Consider the following 21,302-nt stretch of genomic DNA (forward strand, 5'->3'; position numbering starts at 1 on the left):
GGCCTTAGAAAGCATCACTACGAACAAAGCTAGTGGAGGTGATGGAATTCCAGTTGAGCTATTTCAAATCCTGAAAGATGATGCTGTGAAAGTGCTGCACTCAATATGCCAGCAAATTTGGAAAACTCAGCAGTGGCCACGACTGGAAAAGGTCAGTTTTCATTCTAATCCCAAAGAAAGGCAATGCCAAAGAGTGTTCAAAGTACCACACAATTGCACTCATCTCACATACTAGCAAAATCATGCTCAAAATTCTTCAAGCCAAGCTTCAACAGTACGTGAACCAAGAACTTCCAGATGTTCAAGCTGTATTTAGAAAAGGCAGAGGAACCAGAGATCAAATTGCCAACATCCTTTGGATTATAGAAAAAGCAAGAAAATTCCAGAAAAAAACATGCACTTCTGCTTCACTGACTATGCTAAAGCCTTTCACTACATGGATCACAACAAACTGTAGAGAATTCTTAAAGAAATGGGAATTCCAGACCACCTCACCTGCCTCCTGAGAAATCAGTATGCAGGCTGAGAAGCAACAGTTAGAACTGAACATGGAACAACGGACTGGTTCCAAATTGTTAAAGGAGTACATCAAGGCTGAATATTTTCACCCTGCTTATTTAACTTGTGTGTAGAGTACATCATGTAAAATGCTGGGTTGGATGAAGCACAAGCTGGAATCAAGATTGCTGGGAGAAATATCAATAGCCTCATATATGCTCATGACACCACCCTTATGACAGAAAGGGAAGAGGAACTAAAGAGCCCCTTGATAAATGTGAAAGAGGAGAGTGAAAAAGCTGGCTTAAAACTCAACATTCAGAAAGCTAAGATCATGGCATCTGGTCCATCACTTCATGGGAAATAGATGGCGAAACAGTGGAAACAGTGTCAGACCTTCTTTTTGGGGGCTCCAAAATCACTGCAGATGGTGACTGCAGCCATGAAATTAAAAGATGCTTGCTCCTTGGAAGAAAATCTATGACCAACCTAGATAACATATTAAAAAGCAGAGACATTACTTTGCTGACAAAGGTCCATCTAGTCAAGGCTATGGTTTTTCCAGTGGTCATGTATGGATATGAGCATTGGACCATAAAGAAAGCTGAGCACCAAAGAATTGATGCTTTTGAACTGTGGTGCTGAAGAAGACACTTCAAAGTCCCTTGGACTACAAGGAGATCAAATCAGTTTATCCTAAAGGAAATCAGTCCTGAATATTCATTGGAAAGACTGATGATGAAGCTGAAGTGCCAACACTTTGGCCACCTGATGCAAAGAGCTGACTCATTAGAAAAAACCCTGATGCCGGGAAAAATTGACAGTGGGAGGAGAAGGGGATGACAGAGGATGAGATGATTGGATGGCATTGCTGACCTGATGAACATGAGTTTGAGCAAGCTCCAGGAGTTGGTAATGGACAGGGAAGCCTGGCGTGCTGCAATCCATGGGGTCGCAGAGAGTCAGACACAACTGAGTGACGGAACTGAACTGAAGAACAAGTGCAGTGCTCAGGCACCACTCTACATGCTGTGTAGATCCTTTGAAATCTCCAGATAGTGGAAGTGAACCTGGCTTGGGTTAAGGGAAGCGAAGGCCTCCTGAAGGAGTGCAGCTGATTCAGCAGAGGGGAGAGTTTTCTAGAAAGGGGGAGTGACAGAGTTACAAGAGTCCTTTCAGGCTCCAGTAAGGGCTGAGGAACAAGAAGGATGTTGGAGGACCTCTTCGTGGAATGAGATGCTTTTGCTTGAGCGGTGACTTCACCTGCAAATAAATCTTCAGCAGTGAAGGAGCAACACCAGGAGGTGAACATGGTTTATCCACAGCTCTGGACACGTTCTCAACTGTGGCTAAAAATAATAAGTATTCAAACATCGTGTAAACAGATACATTTCTTTTATTTTTAACTTTTTATTTTGTATTGGAGTATAGCTGATTTGGCACCCCACTCCAGTATTCTTGCCTGGAAAATCCCATGGGCGGAGGAGCCTGGTAGGCTGCAGTCGATGCGGTCGCTAAGAGTCGGACACGACTGAGTGACTTCACTTTCACTTTTCACTTTCATGCATTGGAGGAGGAAATGGCAACCCACTCCAGTGTTCTTGCCTGGAGAATCCCAGGGACGGGGGAGCCTGGTGGACTGCGGTCTATGGAGTCGCACAGAGTCGGACACAACTGAAGCGACTTAGCAGCATAGTTGATTAACAAGCTTGTGATAGTTTTAGGTAAACAGCAAAGGGATTCAGCCACACATATACATGTATCCACTCTTCCCCAAACTCCCCTCCCATCTAGGCTGCCACATAATATTGATGAGAGTTCCCTGTACGAGAGTTCCCTGTGCTATACAGTAGGTCCTTGTTGGTTTTCCATTTTAAATATATGCTTATTGAAGGTCAAGACTTGGGAACAAAAGGACTAGAGTCTCTTTACATGGGTGACACATGGGAAGGAGAAAATCAAACCACAGTCTCTCCTGGTGTCTGTGGAGATGCAATAAAAATACAGCTCTTTTCTGCCAGCTGTTTCTAGGGTTTTGTATTATTATTATTTGCAACATAATTAACCAATCCAGACATCTTATGCTGTTTGTCCTGGAGCCCTAGATGTCTCTCCCTCCGTCTTCTCTTAAGCACTCTGAGTTCGGTGCTTCCTCCCTGGAGAGGAAACTGACACACAGGCTCCTTCTGGATCAAGGAGGCTGCAGTGAGTCACCAGGTGCAAGGCAGGGACAAGGTTTTGAGTTTTTAAACGGCTTTGCTGACAAAGAGGCATGATCCTGAGTTTAGACAGAGTGCACTTAGCATTTTGAGGGGAAAAACCTCTGGGGCTAAAAAGCAGCTTTTAGCAAAAAATGGCTGTGATGAGTTGTGGTATCAGTGACTCTCCAGTAAATTTCCCTGGGGGTGGGACTGACTTCTGACAATGGATTTATCCACATGCAGAGTTGTTTCTGGCTCAAAGTAAGTGAAAATGAAGGGAGGATGTTGGACAAATCTCAAATATAGCTAAAGCTCTCTTTAGGCAGATGTTAATTCTATCCCATTGCTACTCTTATATGAAATGAGAGAGGAACTGATAAACAACTTCCTGCATGCAGTTTAAGGAGAAACTTTGCAAATGGGCCACATCAAGAAGTCAGTGCAGTTCTGTGAAGTGTAAAATGTACCAGGAACTATGGGGCCAGTTGCTGGATAAACAAGTTCTCTAACTTCAGGGCTCAACTTAGGTTTCTCCTGTCATGAACTTGGCACTAGCTGCCTTATCTGGGAAATACATGTGAATGTCAGTGCTGTTTGCAGAACTCTGCTTTCATCTTCTCAGGCCACTCAGAATTTTCCATAGAAATATATGTGTGTATATGTGTGTGTGTGTGTGTGAAATGGGCTTTCTGGTGGCTCAGACGGTAAAGAATCTGCCTGCAATGTGGGAGACCTGAGTTTGATCCCTGGGTTGGGAAAATCCCCTGGAGAAGAGAATGGCAATCCACTCCAGTATTCTTGCTTGGAATATTCCATGGACAGAGGAACCTGGTGGGTTACAGTCCATGGGGTTGCAAAGAGTTGGACACAACTGAATGACTAACAGATATATATGAAATATGTAAATGAATGTTTTGTGAACAGTGGCCTTATGTATATAGTATATATAAACATGTAAATATTAGATACATTAAACATAAATATTCAAATAAATTTCATACAGATATATGTGTGAAATATAAGTGTATGAATCATACCCATAAATATGTTGTTATTCAGTTGCTCAGTCATGTCTGACTCTTTGCAACCACATGGACTGCAGCACACCAGGCTTCCCTGGTGATCTCCCAGAGTTTGCTCAAGCTCACGTCCATTGAGTCAGTGATGCTATCTAACCATCTTATCCTCTGATGCGCCCTTCTCTTCTTGTTCTCAATCTTTCCCAGCATCAGGGTCTTTTCCAATGATTCGGTTCTTTGCATCAGGTAGCCAAAGTATTGGAGCTTCAGCATCAGTCCTTCCAATGAATACTCAGGGTTGAATTCATTTAGGATTGACTGGTTTGATCTCCTTGCAGTCCAAGGGACTTTAAAGAGTCTTCTCCAGCACCAAAATTCTTCAGTGCTCAGTCTTCTTTATTGTCTAGCTCTCACATCCATATATGACTACTGGAAAAACCATAGCTTCAACTATGCAGACCTTTCTTGGTAAGGTGGTATCTCTGACTTTTTAATATGCTGTCTAGTCTTGTCATAGCTTTACTTCCAAGGAGCAAGCGTCTTTTAATTTCATGGCTGCAGTCACCATCTGCAGTGATTTTGGAGCCCAAGAAAATAAAATCTGTCACTGTTTCCATTGTTTCCCCATCTGTTTGCCATGAAGTGATGCGACCAGATGCCATGATCATAGTTTTTTAATACTGAGTTTTTTATTCACAACTGTCACTTTTCATGATTACAAAAAGAAGTACAAAAATAGGAAGGAATATCACAGTGGCAGTAAGAGAGGTATATCCTCGTCCCTCTCTCAAGATGTAATTACAGTCAATCATTTAAAATTTAAATTTCTCCATAACTTGAAATAGTATACCAATGCCTCGCTTCTTGATATATCAGCTTCAAATTTTCTCTGTTGACTCCTCACTCCGAAAGATAAAGAAATGACCCCCTTACATCCACTCTGCTGTTCTCTGTTAGCCACATTTTATTTTCAGTTATATTTTTATTATATATAGTATATTAATAATTTTTGTTTTGTTGATTTGTCAATGTTTCGAAGGATCAATCAACTCCTTATTTTTCAAGATTAATTCTTCCCATGGCATTACATGTTTTGGTTTATTTCTTTATTTATTTTACCTTGGCCTATGAAATCCTTGGGAGAAGGCAATGGCACCCCACTCCAGTACTGTTGCCTGGAAAATCCCATGGACGGAGGAGCCTGGTGGGCTGCAGTCCATGGGGTCGCTAAGAGTCAGACACGACTGATTAACTTCACTTTCACTTTCCACTTTCATGCATTGGAGAAGGAAATGGCAACCCACTCCAGTGTTCTTGCCTGGAGAATCCCATGGACAGAGAAGCCTGGTAGGCTGCAGTTCATGGGGTCACACAGAGTCGGACACGACTGAAGTGACTTGGCAGGCAGCACGAAATCCTTGCAGGAGCCTATTTTGAGGGATTTTTCTTTGCATCGTCAATAATGGCAATCATAGCAAGGGCACAATGACTGTTTGCCTTTGAAGGAATTTCACGTCTTGCCTCAGCAGATGGCAGAAGGGAGGGAAACCAGGCTTATTAATAAGATTCCTAAAGTAGCGACTGTAAAATTTGTGCTCCTGGGGGAGTAGGAGCTTTGAATTTAAAAGTTTACTTTTTCCCACATACTTCCTGGTTAGTTATGAAAAGGATATTCTCTTTGAGAGAATATCCTCTAATTCTCTTTTAGAGATATTCTTCTTACAGATCTAGAGATACATGAATAATCTAAAGAGGGAGAAATAAACAAGCATTCCTGTGATAAACCTAGGTTTGTATAGACATGTGTACAGAGTATTTAAGAAACAGGGTTCTCTTGGGTGATTGGATGGGCTTAGTTACATTAACATCCTTTGGGTCTTTGATGCACTTACTGAACAAGAGGGAAACTCCTTTCTCGAGGAGAACAGTACGAATTTGGATAGGAAAAAAAAAAAGTGTCTGAGAATGGAGAAAACCTCAGTTATTTGTTTTTTAAATCCAAAGCCTTTACCAAGCTCTTTTGGAAAAACCAGTTTGCTGACTGTCTAGAGGGCCCTGGAAGTGGTGGGAGGTGGCAGCATTATTGCAAAGTTGAGTTTGTTCCAAGTGACTTGGGAAAGCAGTTATTAAGCATATTTGAAAACTGTGCTGGATCACTTGTAAGAAATTTTGATCCATGGTTGTATGATTCTACAGCTGGGAAACAAAGCCAATCTTCCATCTGTAGAAGAGAACACCCACCTGTCAGGCACTTAGAGCTTCTGGAACTGCTGGACTCATCTTTGATGTCTTCTTAGATTTCAATTCAGCTAACATGTATGCATTACTATGAGCTACAAACTTGAATATATGACTAACTTACTCCTCATGGAATTCCAGGGTTGGGGGCAGTAGCATAGGGTTTGGGATTGAAATGCAGTCATTTAGGCTATTTTAGAGGAGCAGAGTACTTTTCCCAAGGTCACGTAGGCACTTTCTCATGGCAGTGCAAGGACATTTTCTAGAGTTTGTTCCTTAGATTTTTTTCACTGTGGTGATGTTAAATACATCATGTGTTGCTATGGTAGCTGGTCTTTTGATTGAATCCAGAGCAATGCAAAAGCTAAAAAAAAAAAAAAAAAAAGTGCATATTGGACCCAGGCAGACCCCAAGGTCATGTTCCTTGGTGTTATCTTCATCAGGGATGATATTCTTCAGTCTCCTGGGGAACTGAAATAATTAATTACCAAAAGGTAATTGTGTGATCACTGACAGGGACCTGTTGAGCAGTGAAGTTATGTATGGGCAGTGTCATCTCAGATTAACCAGGGTCACTAGAAACATAGCCAGAGTTTCCATAATAATTTTTGTGACTCATAGCAACTCCAAGCAATTGTCTAGATGGAACTTTGGATAGGGCCTCAAGTGCTTTATAAGGATTCTGCTCATTATATTAAAGTACATCTTTATTCCACTTCCCATAAGAGACTGGTGGGAATAACCCTCCTTCTTAGGGATGGAAGAGAGTCCTTTGAAGGGAGGTTATCTCCCAGGGGCCTTCTTTGGCTGTAAAGCTCCAGTCATAGCTGGCCCCATCCTGAGTGAGCCTGATCTCTATCTCCATGGCTTTTCCCTTGTTTCAGTTTTTTGGCCTGAAGATTATAAGGATCTGTGCCCATGGAAAGGATCAGCAGGAAATCTGCCCCAAGCCAACTCACAGTGTAATATAGAGAAAATTACTGATAAGGTGAGGGTGACTCAGTCTATGGCATCAGGAAACAACCCACTTAAAGTGTAACAAATGTAAAATGATCTGTAACCTGGAAGTTTTAACTTCAGAGAGTCTGTTGAAATGAGAGGAGATCGTACACTGATAATAGTATGACAAGTACAAACAGATGTAATCTACAGAAGAGACATGAAACAGAAATTCCCCAGCCCTCCTTGGTTTTCATCTTCAATCTTCAGCTCCCTAGTCTTAGTTACCGGGGCCGCTCCAGCGGGCCTCAGAGGCCGAATCTAAACCTGTTCCCCAGGATGTCTCCTGACAGTAAGCAAGAGGAGCTTATGGCTCTCTTGTCTGAGGATCCATTACAAATTAACTATGCTGTCCTCACGGCCTCGACGGGCACCTTGGCAGAGTGCTTACTGTCATGAGTTCTAGAGTTAAATCCTGACTTCCCCACGTGCCCTGTGACCTTGGGCAGCTCATTTAACTTTTCTCTGCCTTCGCTTCCTCATCTATAAAATGGATATGAGTGGTTGTGCAGATTAAATGAGTAAATATACATAAATCATTTGGTGGAATAGCTGGCATTTGGTGAGTGTCGATAAAAGTTAGCTATTCTTTTCTATAATTTTATTCTTTTTCTATTTTTGGCTGTGCTAGGTCTTTGTTGCTGCGTGGGCTTTTCTCTAGTTGTGGGGATCTTCCTGGATCAAGGATCAAACCCTTGTCTCCTGTATTGGCAGGCAGATTCTTTACCACTGAGCCACCAGGGAAGCCCCAAAATTTAGCTATTCTTAACACCATTATCATTCTTATCACCCCAGACATCTATATTCCTCTCCTGTACCGTAATTCTGTCTCAATAACCCACTTCCACATCTGGACTCTGTGAGGCTTGCATTTTTCTGACCAGGTCTCTCCCCTCCTCAGGAAGTAGTATCCTGACTTTCACTGGCAACTCACCTGGCCTCCTGTGGGTCATCTTTCAGGGCATCTTGTTAACCTCCTGCTGTACCTTCCCATGCCAGGTGATCGCTGGGTACCATAGTCAATCTCTGGACTCATCTGCTTCTTGGTAACCATAGGTGGATTTGCTGTTTTAGCACCTGACCCCTCGCTGTGGGTCAGATGTCAACAAGCACCCCGGCCTCAGGAGGTAACTGGGGCCACACTCAAATATAAAGAACTTTTTGATCTGAGACAGGGTATCCTGAATAACCTATCACCAGTGGCTGGTAGACTTGGCAGATGCATATGGATATAATAAAAGCACCAGGCATTAGCATTAAAAACTCTGCAAAAATGTTAACAGTATTAAGCTGTTCCAGCTTTGCATGGCTATGTGTTTGGAAGAGCTCAATAGTGATACATTTGTATTACATAAATGTTAAATATTGCAGAAAAACTAGATAATACAAAATAAACCAAGTTAATTATAAAAAGAAAACATCTATAGCCCATCTGGAGATAACCAATTTAATCTCTCTCACTCTCTCCACACACACAGACCCCCCAACACACACACAGAATCACTTTTTTCACTTAGTAGATTGTGGACTGCTTTCCATGTCATGAAATATACATTTAGATTATCAAGCATCAAATAATTCAAAATGATTCTATAGCTGTGTTGTTTCGTGGTCCAGCTGTTTGGCACTATTTTGCTGCCAAATGATAATGGTGATGGTGTTAAGAATAGCTAAACTTTTGGGCTCCCCTGGTGTCTCAGTGGTAAAGAATCTCCCTGCCAATGCAGTAGACAAGGGTTTGATCCCTGATCCAGGAAGATCTCCACAACTAGAGAAAAGCCCACACAGCAACAAAGACCTAGCACAGCCAAAAATAAAAAAAGAATAAAATTATAAAGAGGTTAAACAGACTGGCTGAGTTTTTATGGTGTACAGCTTCTGATGCTGGTAACTGCCACCAGGTTAATTAGGGTGGCTCCTGGGTGGAGCCTCATTCAGAGCAGCTTGGCTTTATGTAGGAGTGGTTATTTGAGGAACAGGACTTTTGGCCCATTTGTTGTAGTCTCTTTCCATTACGAAAACCTGCCACCCAGCAGTGGATCTCAAGTTTCTAGTGATGGCCAGGGTGGGTGTTCAGCATTCTGGGCTCTGTCTCTGTGTCACTGTGGGACGTTTGGCAGGGTAACCCATCTCTCCATGCCTCTGTTTCCTCCTCTTTAAATTAAAGGAGTTGTTCTTGCTTTTCTTCCGCTCTCACACTCTGATTGCATGTTAAATCATTTGGAGTGTGATTGAGGCCTGGGAGTGGCTCTTATTTGTGGCTGCATAATCTGGTGCCAGGCTGGCTGCCCCAGGATCACCAGAGGGGGGCATTCCAAGTGTATATTCCTGGCCCTCTTCCTTATCCTCCACTGGATAAGGAAGCCCGAGAATCTGTGTTTTTAACAATCCCCTTAGCTAGTCTTTCTCATTGAAAGGATGGTGCCTGCTCCTAAGCTGCCCAGCTGATCTCAACCTGGTTGAACTCTCGTTCTGGCCAAAGGGTTGTAAAAAGCATCTTAACCCCAAATCCTTCATGGAGGCAGCTGGTTTTGCTGGAAGCCTACATGGTTCCGGCTTAAGGACCGCCAGCAGCTTGGCTCCCATGGCCCCTGGAGACAGCTTTCCCCAGCCTGTCAGCTTCTCACCCATTGTCAGAGCTCAGCACACCCTGCCCAACCACCTGGCCCCCTTCCCCCAGCCCAGTTTCCATTATGTTCTACTTCACTGGTTTCTCGTTCTATATGGTTTGGCTCAGGCTGCAGTAGGGTTATGACCACCCTGCATGTTTGTCCCAGCAGCATCCCCCACTGCCCTTCATCAAGCAGGGGATGTTTTTCCTTCCGCCTGGTTTCATTCCCCACTCTGTTCCCTCCCCTCATCTTCCAGGAGACCCGATGTTTCTGATACATATAGTAGATTTCCTTCTAATCCTGTAGGACTTGATCTATTGTGTTAGCACTTTACTTCAGAGACTTCCATACAGGGCTTTAAATATTTAAGTGGCTGCATTCCTTTCCTGTCTGATTATTAAAATACAGACACATAGGCACACACCCTTCACCTTAAAGTGTGCTGGGTTTAAAAAGCTAGAACCTACCTTATCCACAATTTGAATAGGAGATTCTGATCTTATTCCACATTTATGTCCCATTTTACTCATATTCACCATTTATAAATAAGAAAGAAGCCAGAAGCAGCTGGATATTAAACCTGAGTAGACTAGTATATCAGAATCACCTGGATAAATTAACAAACTACAGATTGCTGGACCTCATGCCAGACTTACTGAATCCTTGAGGGAGGGATCCACGAGTCTGCACTTCCCAGGAGCTCTCTGAATGTCTCTTCTGTAGGCTGAGGGCTCAGATCTCCTGCAGTAGATAGTGAAGAGAATTTAGACAAAATAAGATGCACCATCCTGCATTAGACGGTAGAGAGAATTTAGGCCAGAATGTAGACTGGCAGGCGGCCTGGTGGGCACTAGACTTCTTGGGGTTCAATTCAGCCTCTGCCCTCACTGGCTGTGTGACTGCTTCATGCCTCAGTTTGCTCACTAGTAGAAACAAATCTGTAAAAATATCAATAACATTGTCATCAGGAGGAATAAATTAGTTAATATGTGCATACATGCTAAGTCGCCCCAGTCTTATCCAACTCTTTGTGACCTCATAGACTTAGCCCACCAGGCTCCTCTGTCCGTGGGATTCTCCAGGCAAGAATACTGAAGTGGATTGCCATGCCCTCTTCCAGGGGATCTTCCCAACCCAGGGATTGAGCCCGTATGTCTTACATCTCCTGCATTGGCAGGCAGGTTCTTTACCACTAGTGCCCCCTGGGAAGCCCTAGTTAGTATGCTTAAAATAGCGCTGCACATGGTAAGAGCAGTGTCCATGTTCGCTGTGAATATTACCCCATGCACAAGAATGGCATGAGCAAAGTCAAACAGATGCAAATGGGTGGCCTCTCTGAGGGAGGCGAGCAGATCTCTTTGTTAAGAGCAGGTTTAGGTCAGTAGTTTTCAAATTATGGTATGCAAAATCTTCATGTGGGAAGCATGTTAAAAATGTGGTGTCCTTCCAAAGATTTGATTTAGTAAACTTGGAGTGAAGCTCTGGGATCTGCATTTAAAATTTTTGATGTAGGTGATCAGCACATTTTTAGAAACCCAGGTTTCAGTGGGACAGTACAGGCATTTAACATTGGTGAGGCCTCATGGGATTTGGCTTGGGCCATGAAAAGATATGGGTGCTAATTGCATATTTAATATCTGCTTTATTAGGTGTGTCCAGAAAGCAGTAGAAGTATCTGGGAGGTACAGTGTGCATCCTACAACAACAAGCCGTTCATGGGCCGGTTTTATGAATGGGAACCATTTGCAGAAGGTAAGAGTAGCCCCAGCCTTGTCCACAGGAATCAGTTTTGTCTGTTCTCCAACCCTGTTGCCTTTTTGTTGTTGCTGGAGGAACCAGTGTGATGCTGGCTAGAGTGGCAGTGCGAGGAGGAGCTGGTAGGGGTCTTTACCAAAGGTAGTAATAGCTCTCAGGTGACAGCTGGACCATTAGTCAGATGGGAGAGGCTTTGGTCGAAGCAAGCAGCATCTGAGGATGAGAGGATGAGTGAGACAGAGCAAGGGTCAAGAAATGAGTAGAAGCAAGAGATTCAAGCTAAACTTGTGAGGAGTGAGCCAGGATAGAGTTTCCCTTTTCCTTGGTTCCTGCTGCAAGGGCTGGTAGAATGGCTTAAGAGAGCATGTGGAGTTGTACGGCTGACAGTTGTTTGGCTTTTGTGCTGGGGGAGCCTCAAATGCAGTTTCCCAAGAGGAAGTGTGGTAGACAACCATTGCAGAGCTCATCAGTACTGTTCTAGATCTTGGAGTCACTTTCCTTTGTTTCGTTTTGACGAGGACCATTTTTAAAGTCTATTGAGTTTTTACCATGTTGCTTCTGTTTTATGTTTTGGTTTTGGGGCCATAGTGAGTTGTGCTGATTCCATTATAGAATCTGTGTCCACATGTGAGAAGTCGTGCCTAGGTGTAAGGCCATGGGAAGAGGGAGGCGGGGTGGATGTCTGCTCTGAAATGGGATACAGAATTATTCTTGTCTGCACATTTGTCTCAGAGAAGTGTCTGCAGCTTGGGTTGGATTCTTAAAGTGGTCTCATGACCACTGCCCATTAGAATCACTGGGGAGCCTTCTAGAAATACTGAGGCCTGGGTGCCACTCCCAGAGATTGTGATTTAATTGATTTGGGGTGCAGCCTGGGGATGGGGATTTTTTTTTTAAGATCACAAGTCATTCTGATGGGCAGCTGGGGTAGAGAAACTCTAATCCAGGAGGGAGGCAAGATCTCAGAAGAGATGGTGACTCTGGCTTAAATTAAGGCACAGAATCATGAGTGTTTTGTCAACTGTGAAATATATTCTTATGTCAGGGCAACAGTACTTGGCAGTGAGCACTTAGAGAAGGAACCCTTTCTTTTGTCTGAGCTGCGCCCTTGCTTTATTGTTGGCTGTGGGTAGTAATAGCTGCTTTACCGTGGTTCACTGGGAGGCAAGGTGAATTCCTCCAGCCATGCGCTGTCTGTCCCCATTGTTTAGCCTGAAGCTGGAGCCACATCACCCAACCCTCTCTGCTTAGTTCCACGTGGTCCTCTGCCAGCCACCTGATCCTGTCAAGCCTGGTAGACTCAAGTCTAGTATCAAAAGCTCTTTGCATCCCACAAAGAAAACTCATGCTGGTATTTTCGCCTATCATCAGTATTGCCTGTGGATGCCAGCTGTTGTCTATGTATGATTCTACTTTTTCTGTTCTTTTGTTTGCCCTGACTCAGGCTGGACTTTAATTGTGGGTCCTCAGGTAGGAGGGGGTGTAATTAACATCTGATTCAACTTTTTATTTTGGAAAATTTCAAACATATGTAAAAATAGAATAACATAATTATATGAAAATAACCTCCTATATACCCATCACTTAGTTTCAACTCATGGCAAGTCTTTTTCATGTATAGTCCGCCTGTTCGTCCCCATCCAAATATGGCAAACTATTTGGATTCACATTATATTGCATTATTCACTGGTGCATACATTGATTAAAACTCTTGGTTGTAAGTGACCGAAACCCAGCCTACCTATGTTTAAACAAGAAAGATACTTTGTTGGTCCTATTACTGGGAAGTCCAAGAATGGGGCTGGGATTTAGATGTGGCTGCCTTCAAGGGATTCAATAATGTTGCTGCTGCTGCTAAGTCACTTCAGTCATGTCCGACTCTGTGGGACCTCAGAGACAGCAGCCCACCAGGCTCCCCTGTCCCTGGGATTCTCCAGGCAAGAACACTGGAGTGGGTTGCCATTTCCTTCTCCAAGGCATGAAAGTGAAAAGTGAAAGTGAAGTTGCTCAGTTGTGTCCGACTCTTCATGACCCCATGGACTGCAGCCTACCAGGCTCCTCCGTCCATGGGATTTTCCAGGCAAGAGTACTGGAGTGGGTTGCCGTTGCCTTCTCCCCCAATAACGTTAGGAGCCTGCTTTTCTCTCTTTCTCCATCTCTTGGTCTGTTTACTTACTTCTCAGGTGGATGGACAGGCTTACATGGCTTTGAACTTGCAATCAGAGTGAGAAAGTCTCTCTCTTATCCAGTGTTATGGGTTGAATTATGTTCCCCAATCTTTCTATCCCTGGTACCTATGAATTTGCTCATCTGGAAATAAGGTCTTTGCATGTAATTAAGGTTCAGGTTAAGAAGAGGTCATACTGGATGAGGGTGGGCCCTTAATCCATACGACTGGTGTCCTTATATAAAGAGAAGAGGCACAGAGACACACATATAGAGAACACCCAGGCACAGACAGAGGAAAGATGGCCATGTGACACCAAGGCAGAGCTTAGAGTGATGCAGCTACAAGTCAGGGAACACTAAGGATTTCTGGAAAATGCCAGAAACCAGGAGGAGTAACAGAAAGCTTCTTCCCCAGAGATTGCAGAGCGAGCAGGGCCCTGCCAACACCTTGAGTTTGAATTCCCAGCCTCCAGAACTGTCAGAGAATAAATTCTGTTGTTTTAACCCACCCAGTTTGTGGTCATTTGTTATGGCAACCTAGGAAGCTAATATGCCTAATGAGGGCTTCGGTCTCAGAAAAACCACACTGTGATCTTTTTTGGGTCATATTCCCATCCCTGGACATGAGTTCAGGGCCTAGGTTGGGGGCAGTGGTCCTTGGGTTAACTCAGGTCACGTGACTAGCCCTCTGGTGGGAAACCCACATCCCAGGAAGCGGAGGTGGGAAAGAGGGAGTTGGGACAGACAGAAAAACAGAATCTTCTACAGTAATTATTATCTACTTCTTCACCATAAGCCACTGAAATTTTGAAGGAGCCAGTGAGAATGCTGTTTTACAAAGCATTTTTACAAATGTTTTACAAAGAAAAGAAAAATGCAGAACAGCAGCAGATTAAATAAATCAACTATCTTCTGCACTGTGTTTGTTACTTTGTCTAGAAAATTCAGCATTCTTTAAGAATATTTACTGACATTAATATGTCTCACATGCCTAGGAGGAGAGGCTCCCAGAGTCACTGAAACTGCATTTACTTTGGCTTTCTTTAAACAATTCTTCTTGCTGCTAAGATTGTTTTCTTGATTTTGTCCTCTTTCCTCTTAAATGACTCCCAGGCTGACCAGTGGGAGGAAGACGCTGTTAATGTTTCTGCAGGGTGTTCGTATTTTACGGCTGGAGTTTGCATTCGGCTCTTGGTTTTGTTTGGATGTCTGTTGCTGTTCGCATGTGCCTACTTAGGGGAACAGCTGCACTCATTCAACCCAGTGCCGCATAGAATAGTAAAAGCAGAGCACACTCTCTGATAAACACATTAATTTCACCACATGCTTCTTCCTAGACCTTTAACTGCATTTCCTGGACATAGTGATCTGTCCTAAGATAATGCCTCTAGGAATTTTTCTCATAGACTTAATATCGTAAAGACGATAGAAGTAGAATTCCAGGGTCTATGCGTGCCTGTTTACTCAGTATAGTGATAGTTCATGTGTCACCTTCATCCCCCTTCACTCCAAACCACTTTGGACTGTAAATTGTATGGTCAATATAGCTAGAAAAGGATACTTTAATACGTAGAGTCTTGTTTAGGTGCTTTGGAGAAAATTGTACCTGTTTTCATAACTAGCGTCTAGAATTTTGCCAGGTCACTGTGGGCTCTACAGCATCGAGTATCAGTCTTAATCCATAAGCCAGGGGACAGCTTTGTATTGGTATTTTAATGCACCGTATGTCCCCAAGAGCTGAACTAAGCAGAGCACAAATCTAAAAACCAGAAGTGAGACTGAGTCAGAAACTGGAGGTTGCCAACTGGTCATACAACCAGGGCCAGTGTATCTGTCAGGACTGAGTAGCTTGAGCTGCAGGAACAAAGAGCCCTGAGTCCTTAAGACTTAGCAGAACAAGTCTTGCTTGTTCTCTTGCTTGTCTCTTGCCCAGACCACCCGTGTGATGCAGTATGTATTCTGCTCATTCAGGGGTCCAGGCTGATAGAAGCAGCATCTCAACCTCTGCTTCCACTGAGGCAAGGAGAGGGAACAAATGAATCACCCATAGATCCTTCCCGCTTCTCCCAGAAGTGATCGGTGTTGTTTCTGCTCACATCTCATTAGCCAAAGCAAGTGACGCATCATGTTTAACTTCAAGGGCAGCAGGGAGGTACCATCCTGCTGTGTGCTCAAAGCAGAAGTGGAATATCCATGAGCACCCTAATGACTAGTCCAAGCAGGAAGCTTCGAGAGAATTCCCTGAGCTGTGTCTTCCTTCTGTAAGTTCAGGTGACTTATTAGGCTGCTTGCAAGAAGAGTAGATTTGGCTCTAGGGAATGTTATAGGTGACACAGAGCCTCTAACAGTTACAGGGCCCTGAGCCATTTAGACTATTCCTTCTCTTTGATTAAAGCTCCGAGGGTCAGGGATGGAATGTTGGTGCCAAGGGGTGCTGCTGACTCCCCCGCAAGTCTAGCCCTGGCACAGGGGGTCAAGGACTGTCATAAACATGGACGGTATTATCAAAACTGTATGATGTGAGGAAGGAAGGCTTAGGGCCAAGTGCTGGTGGACCTGGGGTTAGGATGTTTATGTTTTACCGAAGCAACTTGATTCATTCCTGGAATTCTCGCTCCCTCAGCCCATCCCTCCTGCACAGACAGTTCATAGTCATCATGGACTTTTCAGAGTGGACAGGGAAGGCCTAAGGGAAAGGAGAGGAGTTTTCCAGTTTTCTACCCTCCACAGAGCCATTCTGAAGCTCTTGTATCCAGGCCTAGGAATACCTGGCAAGACCAGGTCATGTTTGCTCAGCATTTGACTGTATCATTGAGGACAAGGGGCTTCCCTTGTAGCTCAGTTGGTAAAGGATCTGTCTGCAGTGCAGGAGACCCAGGTTTGATTCCTGGCTTGGGAAGATCCCCTGGAGAAGGAAATAGCAACCCACTCCAATATTCTTGCCTGGAGAATCCCATGGACAGAGGAGCATGGAGGGCTACAGTCCATGGGGTCGCAAGAGTTGGGTATGACTTAGCGACTAAACCTCCACTGAGGACAAAGCAAAATCCTGAGAGCAGCCTCTTTGTGAAAACAAAACAGTGATTTTGGTTTTATACATTAGTTGAGTATGAATGAATGGTAGTGAGCTCCCCAGCAAGAAGTTGGGGGTGTTTAAGGGAGATGTCTTAGGGTAGTAGACCTATATTTGAAGTCATTGTTTTTAGTGTGATAATTAAAGCCACTGTGATGAAGACCTTCAAGAGAGTATAGAATCACGAGGACAAAAAACGAAAAAGAAAAAAAAAAAAAGAATCACGAGGACAAGGGACTCAGGAAGGAGGTTTGACGTATATCCACGTTAAAGAAGCAGGGGAAAGAGACCCAACGATGAAAGGAGCCTGAGAAGAGGTGGCACCAAAGTATTATAGCACCTTATATCATCTCTAATAGTAATAAAGTCTATTATGGTTTATAAAGTTCTATTATATACACCACAGTGAGGGACAAATGAGATAATAGGAGTTGCAAGCACTTACTGTGTACCAGGCTAACTCCTTTAATCTTTACAACAAGCCTGTGAGGTGAGTCCTATTATCAGCCTCACTTTACACAAGAAACAAAGTATATAATCGTTAAATAATTACCCAAGGTCACCCAGATAGGAAGTGATAGAGCCAGGTTCAAACCTCAGAATCTGGCTACAGAATCTCTACTCCCAGTGTACATGAAAGCCAGGAGAAAGATATGTTAGAGTTGTGAGCATTTTAGACCAGTCTTTCGGTGCCTGTTTTCCTTGTAAAAACTATCTGAGTAATTAAAGTTTAACTTTTCTTTAAAAAAGATAAAAGAAGGAGTGGTGGGGGAGAAGCAGTGAACACAGCTTGACACAGCCAGAAGTCAAGGGGAGGCTGGGGCCTGAGAAAATGAGACTGGGAGAGACTGTGGGGAAAGCACTGGAGAGAATCTAGTGGCTGGAATGAGCAGGGAGGGGAGGGATCTTTAAGAAGCAGGGGACATGGGTGTGCCTATGGCTGATTCGTGTTGATGTGTGCTAAAAACTTTCACAATATTGTAAAGTAATTATCCTCCAATTAAAAATAAAATTTTAAAAAAGAGGGTAGCCAGTGAATAGGGCTAGCTCTTCCTTTTAAAAATTGCCATGAAGAAGGCATATTGAGAGTGTTTGCTAGCTTAATTTAAGGTAAAGAGAAAGGTTTGTTTAGAATGGTAGAGAAATGAGAATTCTGGAGATTGAGAAACTGAAACTTAAAAAGGAAGAATAAGGGGTTAATAGAATGGTACCTATGAACCTAGTCTATCCTAGGGAAAAAGGTGGAAAATAGGCACCATTTTCCCTCCAGGAAAAATTATATTATTGTTTCTCTGCATGCTGTTAATACAAAACTTTTCACCATTAAATTAAAATTCATTGTTCAAGAGCAATGAAAGCAATCATAGTTCCATAAAAAATATTTATTTAAGAATGTTCACAGCAACTTTTTTCATGATAGCTTCAAACTGGAAACAAGCCAACTATTTCATCAACAGGAGACTGAATAAACACACTGTGATACATTTCTACAGTGGAGTATTACTCAGCAATAACAAAGAACACTCTACTGACACATATAATGATCCAGGTGAATATCAGAAACACTATGTTGATCAGAGTGAGCCAGATACGAGCCTATGCACTGCCTGATTCCATTTGTATTTTGTTCTAAAACAGGGAAAATTGGGCTATGCTGACGGAAGTCAGCACAGTGTTTGCCTATGGGTGTGGGGAAGGAGTAGCTGGAAAGGCCCATGATAGAGCTTTGTGGAATGATGGTCATGTTCCAGATCATAATTGGCATGGCTGTTACACTGGTGTGTGTAGCTGTCGAAACCCATCGACTGCACCTTTGTGATCTATGCATTCTATTGTATATAAACAGTAGATTCTCTTTCCCATTCTGTCTTCATTCCTAAAAGTAAAATTTAGAGCTAATATAAATTTCACCATTATAGAACTATTCTAAGCAGATCCAACCAGTCCATTCTAAAGGAGATCAGTCCTGGGTGTTCTTTGGAAGGAGTGATGCTGAAGCTGAAACCCCAATACTTAGCCACCTCATGTGAAGAGCTGACTCATTGGAAAAGACTCTGATGCTGGGAGGGATTGGAGGCAGGAGGAAAGGGGGACGACAGAGGATGAGATGGCTGGATGGCATCACCGACTCAATGGACGTGAGTTTGAGTGAACTCCGGGAGTTGGTGATGGACAGAGAGGCCTGGCGTGCTGCAATTCATGGAGTTACAAAGAGTCGGACACGACTAAGTGACTGCACTGAACTGAATTGAAGCCTTGCTAGTTTGCCTCTCTCTCTCTTACTCTATTTTATTTTAAATACTCACTATTATTGACCATAGAGGCACAAGAGGATTTTAGGGAGAATGTACTCATATGCAGAGTATCATTTTTGGAATCATTTAGGATCATAGGGCTTAGTTGAGCCTAGAAATCCTCAACTAGGTCCAGAATCTGAAGAAGCAAGCTGCACATCTGTGTAAATTCTTCTTTTTTCCACAAGCAGCAGACACCAATTTTGGCTAGGTCAAACACAAAAGGATTTTGTTGGAAGGCTATCCAGTAGCTCTAAGAATCAACAGGAAGTGTGTGGGAGCAGGCTGGGTGAAGGACAGATACAAAGGGGGCTCTGGGGATCCAGTGGACAGAACTGATGGTCTTACTTGCCTGCTGCTCGTGTTGCTACAGTGGATACATTTTGACAGGTTTCTTCATCCAAGACTCAGAGCCCTGGAAATAAGAGCCCTATGGCTTGGCACAGGCCACATGCCCACTGCTTGGCTGGGGATAGAAGGGTCGGGGGAGTCCTGACTGACAGTCCCACCAAGACTACATGTGGAGGAGGAGAATAGATTCCCAGAAAGGAAATCCAGGTGCTGAACCAAAAGAAGGAAGAATGGTCTGGGGTGGCCCAAGACAACCAATATCCATGACAGAAACTCATGACAAGTCAGGATCCCCACCTGGTTTGTCAACTGTATTTCATAAGACTTTTTGACACCTTTGAGGGACTATTGAAATTAGACTATAACGTGTGATTGCCACTCTTTCCTTCTCGTGTTTGCATTTCTGAAGATTTCTTCAGATAGGCCTCCTTATATAGGTATGGTATGTGACTGTGTGGGTTCTTTCTGCTTCCACACATTGTCAGACGTAATTTGGATTGACCAGTGTGCATTTGCAAAGGGACATGGGAGAGAGGCTGGGGTTCTGTGGTACCTTCATCCTGTGGCATGCAGTGTTGAGGATGACCTCAGAAGGAAGTGAATGGGGCTAGTAATGGTTGTTCTTTTCTTGCTGGTTTCTGTAATCCTGGACAGACTCTTTGGTAGGACTATATGTGTAAAGTACACCTAGATCTGTGAACCTTAGACCAAGTGTGCCTTAGGAAGCATTGCTACGAACAAAGCTAGTGGAGGTGACAGAATTTCAGTTGAGCTATTTCAAATCTAAAAGACGATTCTGTGAAAGCGCTGCACTCAATATGCTAGAAAATTTGGAAAACTCAGCAGTGGCCCCAGAACCAGAAAAGGTCAGTTTTCATTCCAATCCCAAAGAAAGGCAATGCCAAAGAATGCTCAAGCTACTGCACAGTCACACTCATCTCACACGCTAGCAAAGGCATGCTCAAAATCCTCCAAACCAGGCTTCAACAGTACATGAACTATGAACTTCCAGATGTTCAAGCTGGATTTAGAAAAGGCAGAGGAACCAGAGATCAAATTGCCAACATCCACTGGATCATTGAAAAAGCAAGAGAGTTCCAGAAAAACATCTACTTCCGCTTTATTGACTACGCCAAAGCCTTTGACTGTGTGGATCACAATAAACTGTGGAAAATTCTGAAAGAGAGGGGAATACCAGACCACCTGACCTGCCTCTTGAGAAATTTGTATGCAGGTCAGGAAGCAACAGTTAGAACTGGACATGGAACAACAGACTGGTTCCAAATCAAGAAAGAAGTACGTCAAGGCTGTATATTGTCACCCTGCTTATTTAACTTATATGCAGAATACATCATGCGGAATGCCAGGCTGGATGAAGCACAAATTCGAATCAAGATTGCCAGGAGAAATATCAGTGACCTCATATATGCAGATGACACCACCTTAGGGCAGAAAGTGAAGAACTAAAGAGCTTCTTGATGAAAGTGAAAGAGGAGAGTGAAAAAGTTGGTTTAAAAGTCAACATCCAGAAAACAAACATCATGACATCCAGTCCCATGCTACTTCATGGCAAATAGATGGGGAAATAATGGAAACAGTGACAGACTTTATTTTCTTAGGCTCCAAAATCACTGCAGATGGTGACTGCAGCCATGAAATTAAAAGACGCTTGCTCCTTGGAAGAAAAGCTATGACCAACCTAGACAGTGTATTAAAAAGGCAGAGATATCACCTTGCCAAGAAAGGTCCACATAGTCAAAGCCATGGTTTTTCCAGTGGTCATTCATGGATGTGAGAGTTGGACAATAAAGAAAGCTGCTGCTGCTGCTGCTAAGTCACTTCAGTCGTGTCCATCTCTGCGACTCCATAGACGGCAGCCCACCAGGCTCCACTGTCCCTGGGATTCTCCAGGCAAGAACATTTCCTTCTCCAATGCATGAAAGTGAAAAGTGAAAGTGAAGTCGCTCAGTCGTGTCCAACTCTTCAGGACTGCATGGACTGCAGCCTACCAGGCTCCTCCATCTATGGGATTTTCCAGGCAAGAATGCTGGAGTGGGGTGCCATTGCCTTCTCCAAAAGAAAGCTGAGCACAG

At 43.5% G+C, this 21,302-nt stretch overlaps 1 protein-coding gene across 2 annotated transcripts in view; it reads left to right on the forward strand.

Annotated features, from left to right (window-relative positions):
- THSD4 (thrombospondin type 1 domain containing 4) overlaps positions 1–21,302 on the forward strand; it is a 672,444-nt gene that overhangs the window by 139,729 nt on the left and 511,413 nt on the right. For both annotated transcript variants that reach the window (XM_019968205.2, XM_019968206.2), the window contains exon 6: positions 11,217–11,319. In XM_019968205.2, coding sequence (XP_019823764.2) covers positions 11,217–11,319 — 103 coding nt within the window. The remainder of the gene's footprint in view (positions 1–11,216; positions 11,320–21,302) is intronic.

The sequence above is a fragment of the Bos indicus genome, chromosome 10, assembly GCF_029378745.1.
Source record: "Bos indicus isolate NIAB-ARS_2022 breed Sahiwal x Tharparkar chromosome 10, NIAB-ARS_B.indTharparkar_mat_pri_1.0, whole genome shotgun sequence".
In the NCBI taxonomy this organism is placed as follows: domain Eukaryota; kingdom Metazoa; phylum Chordata; class Mammalia; order Artiodactyla; family Bovidae; genus Bos; species Bos indicus.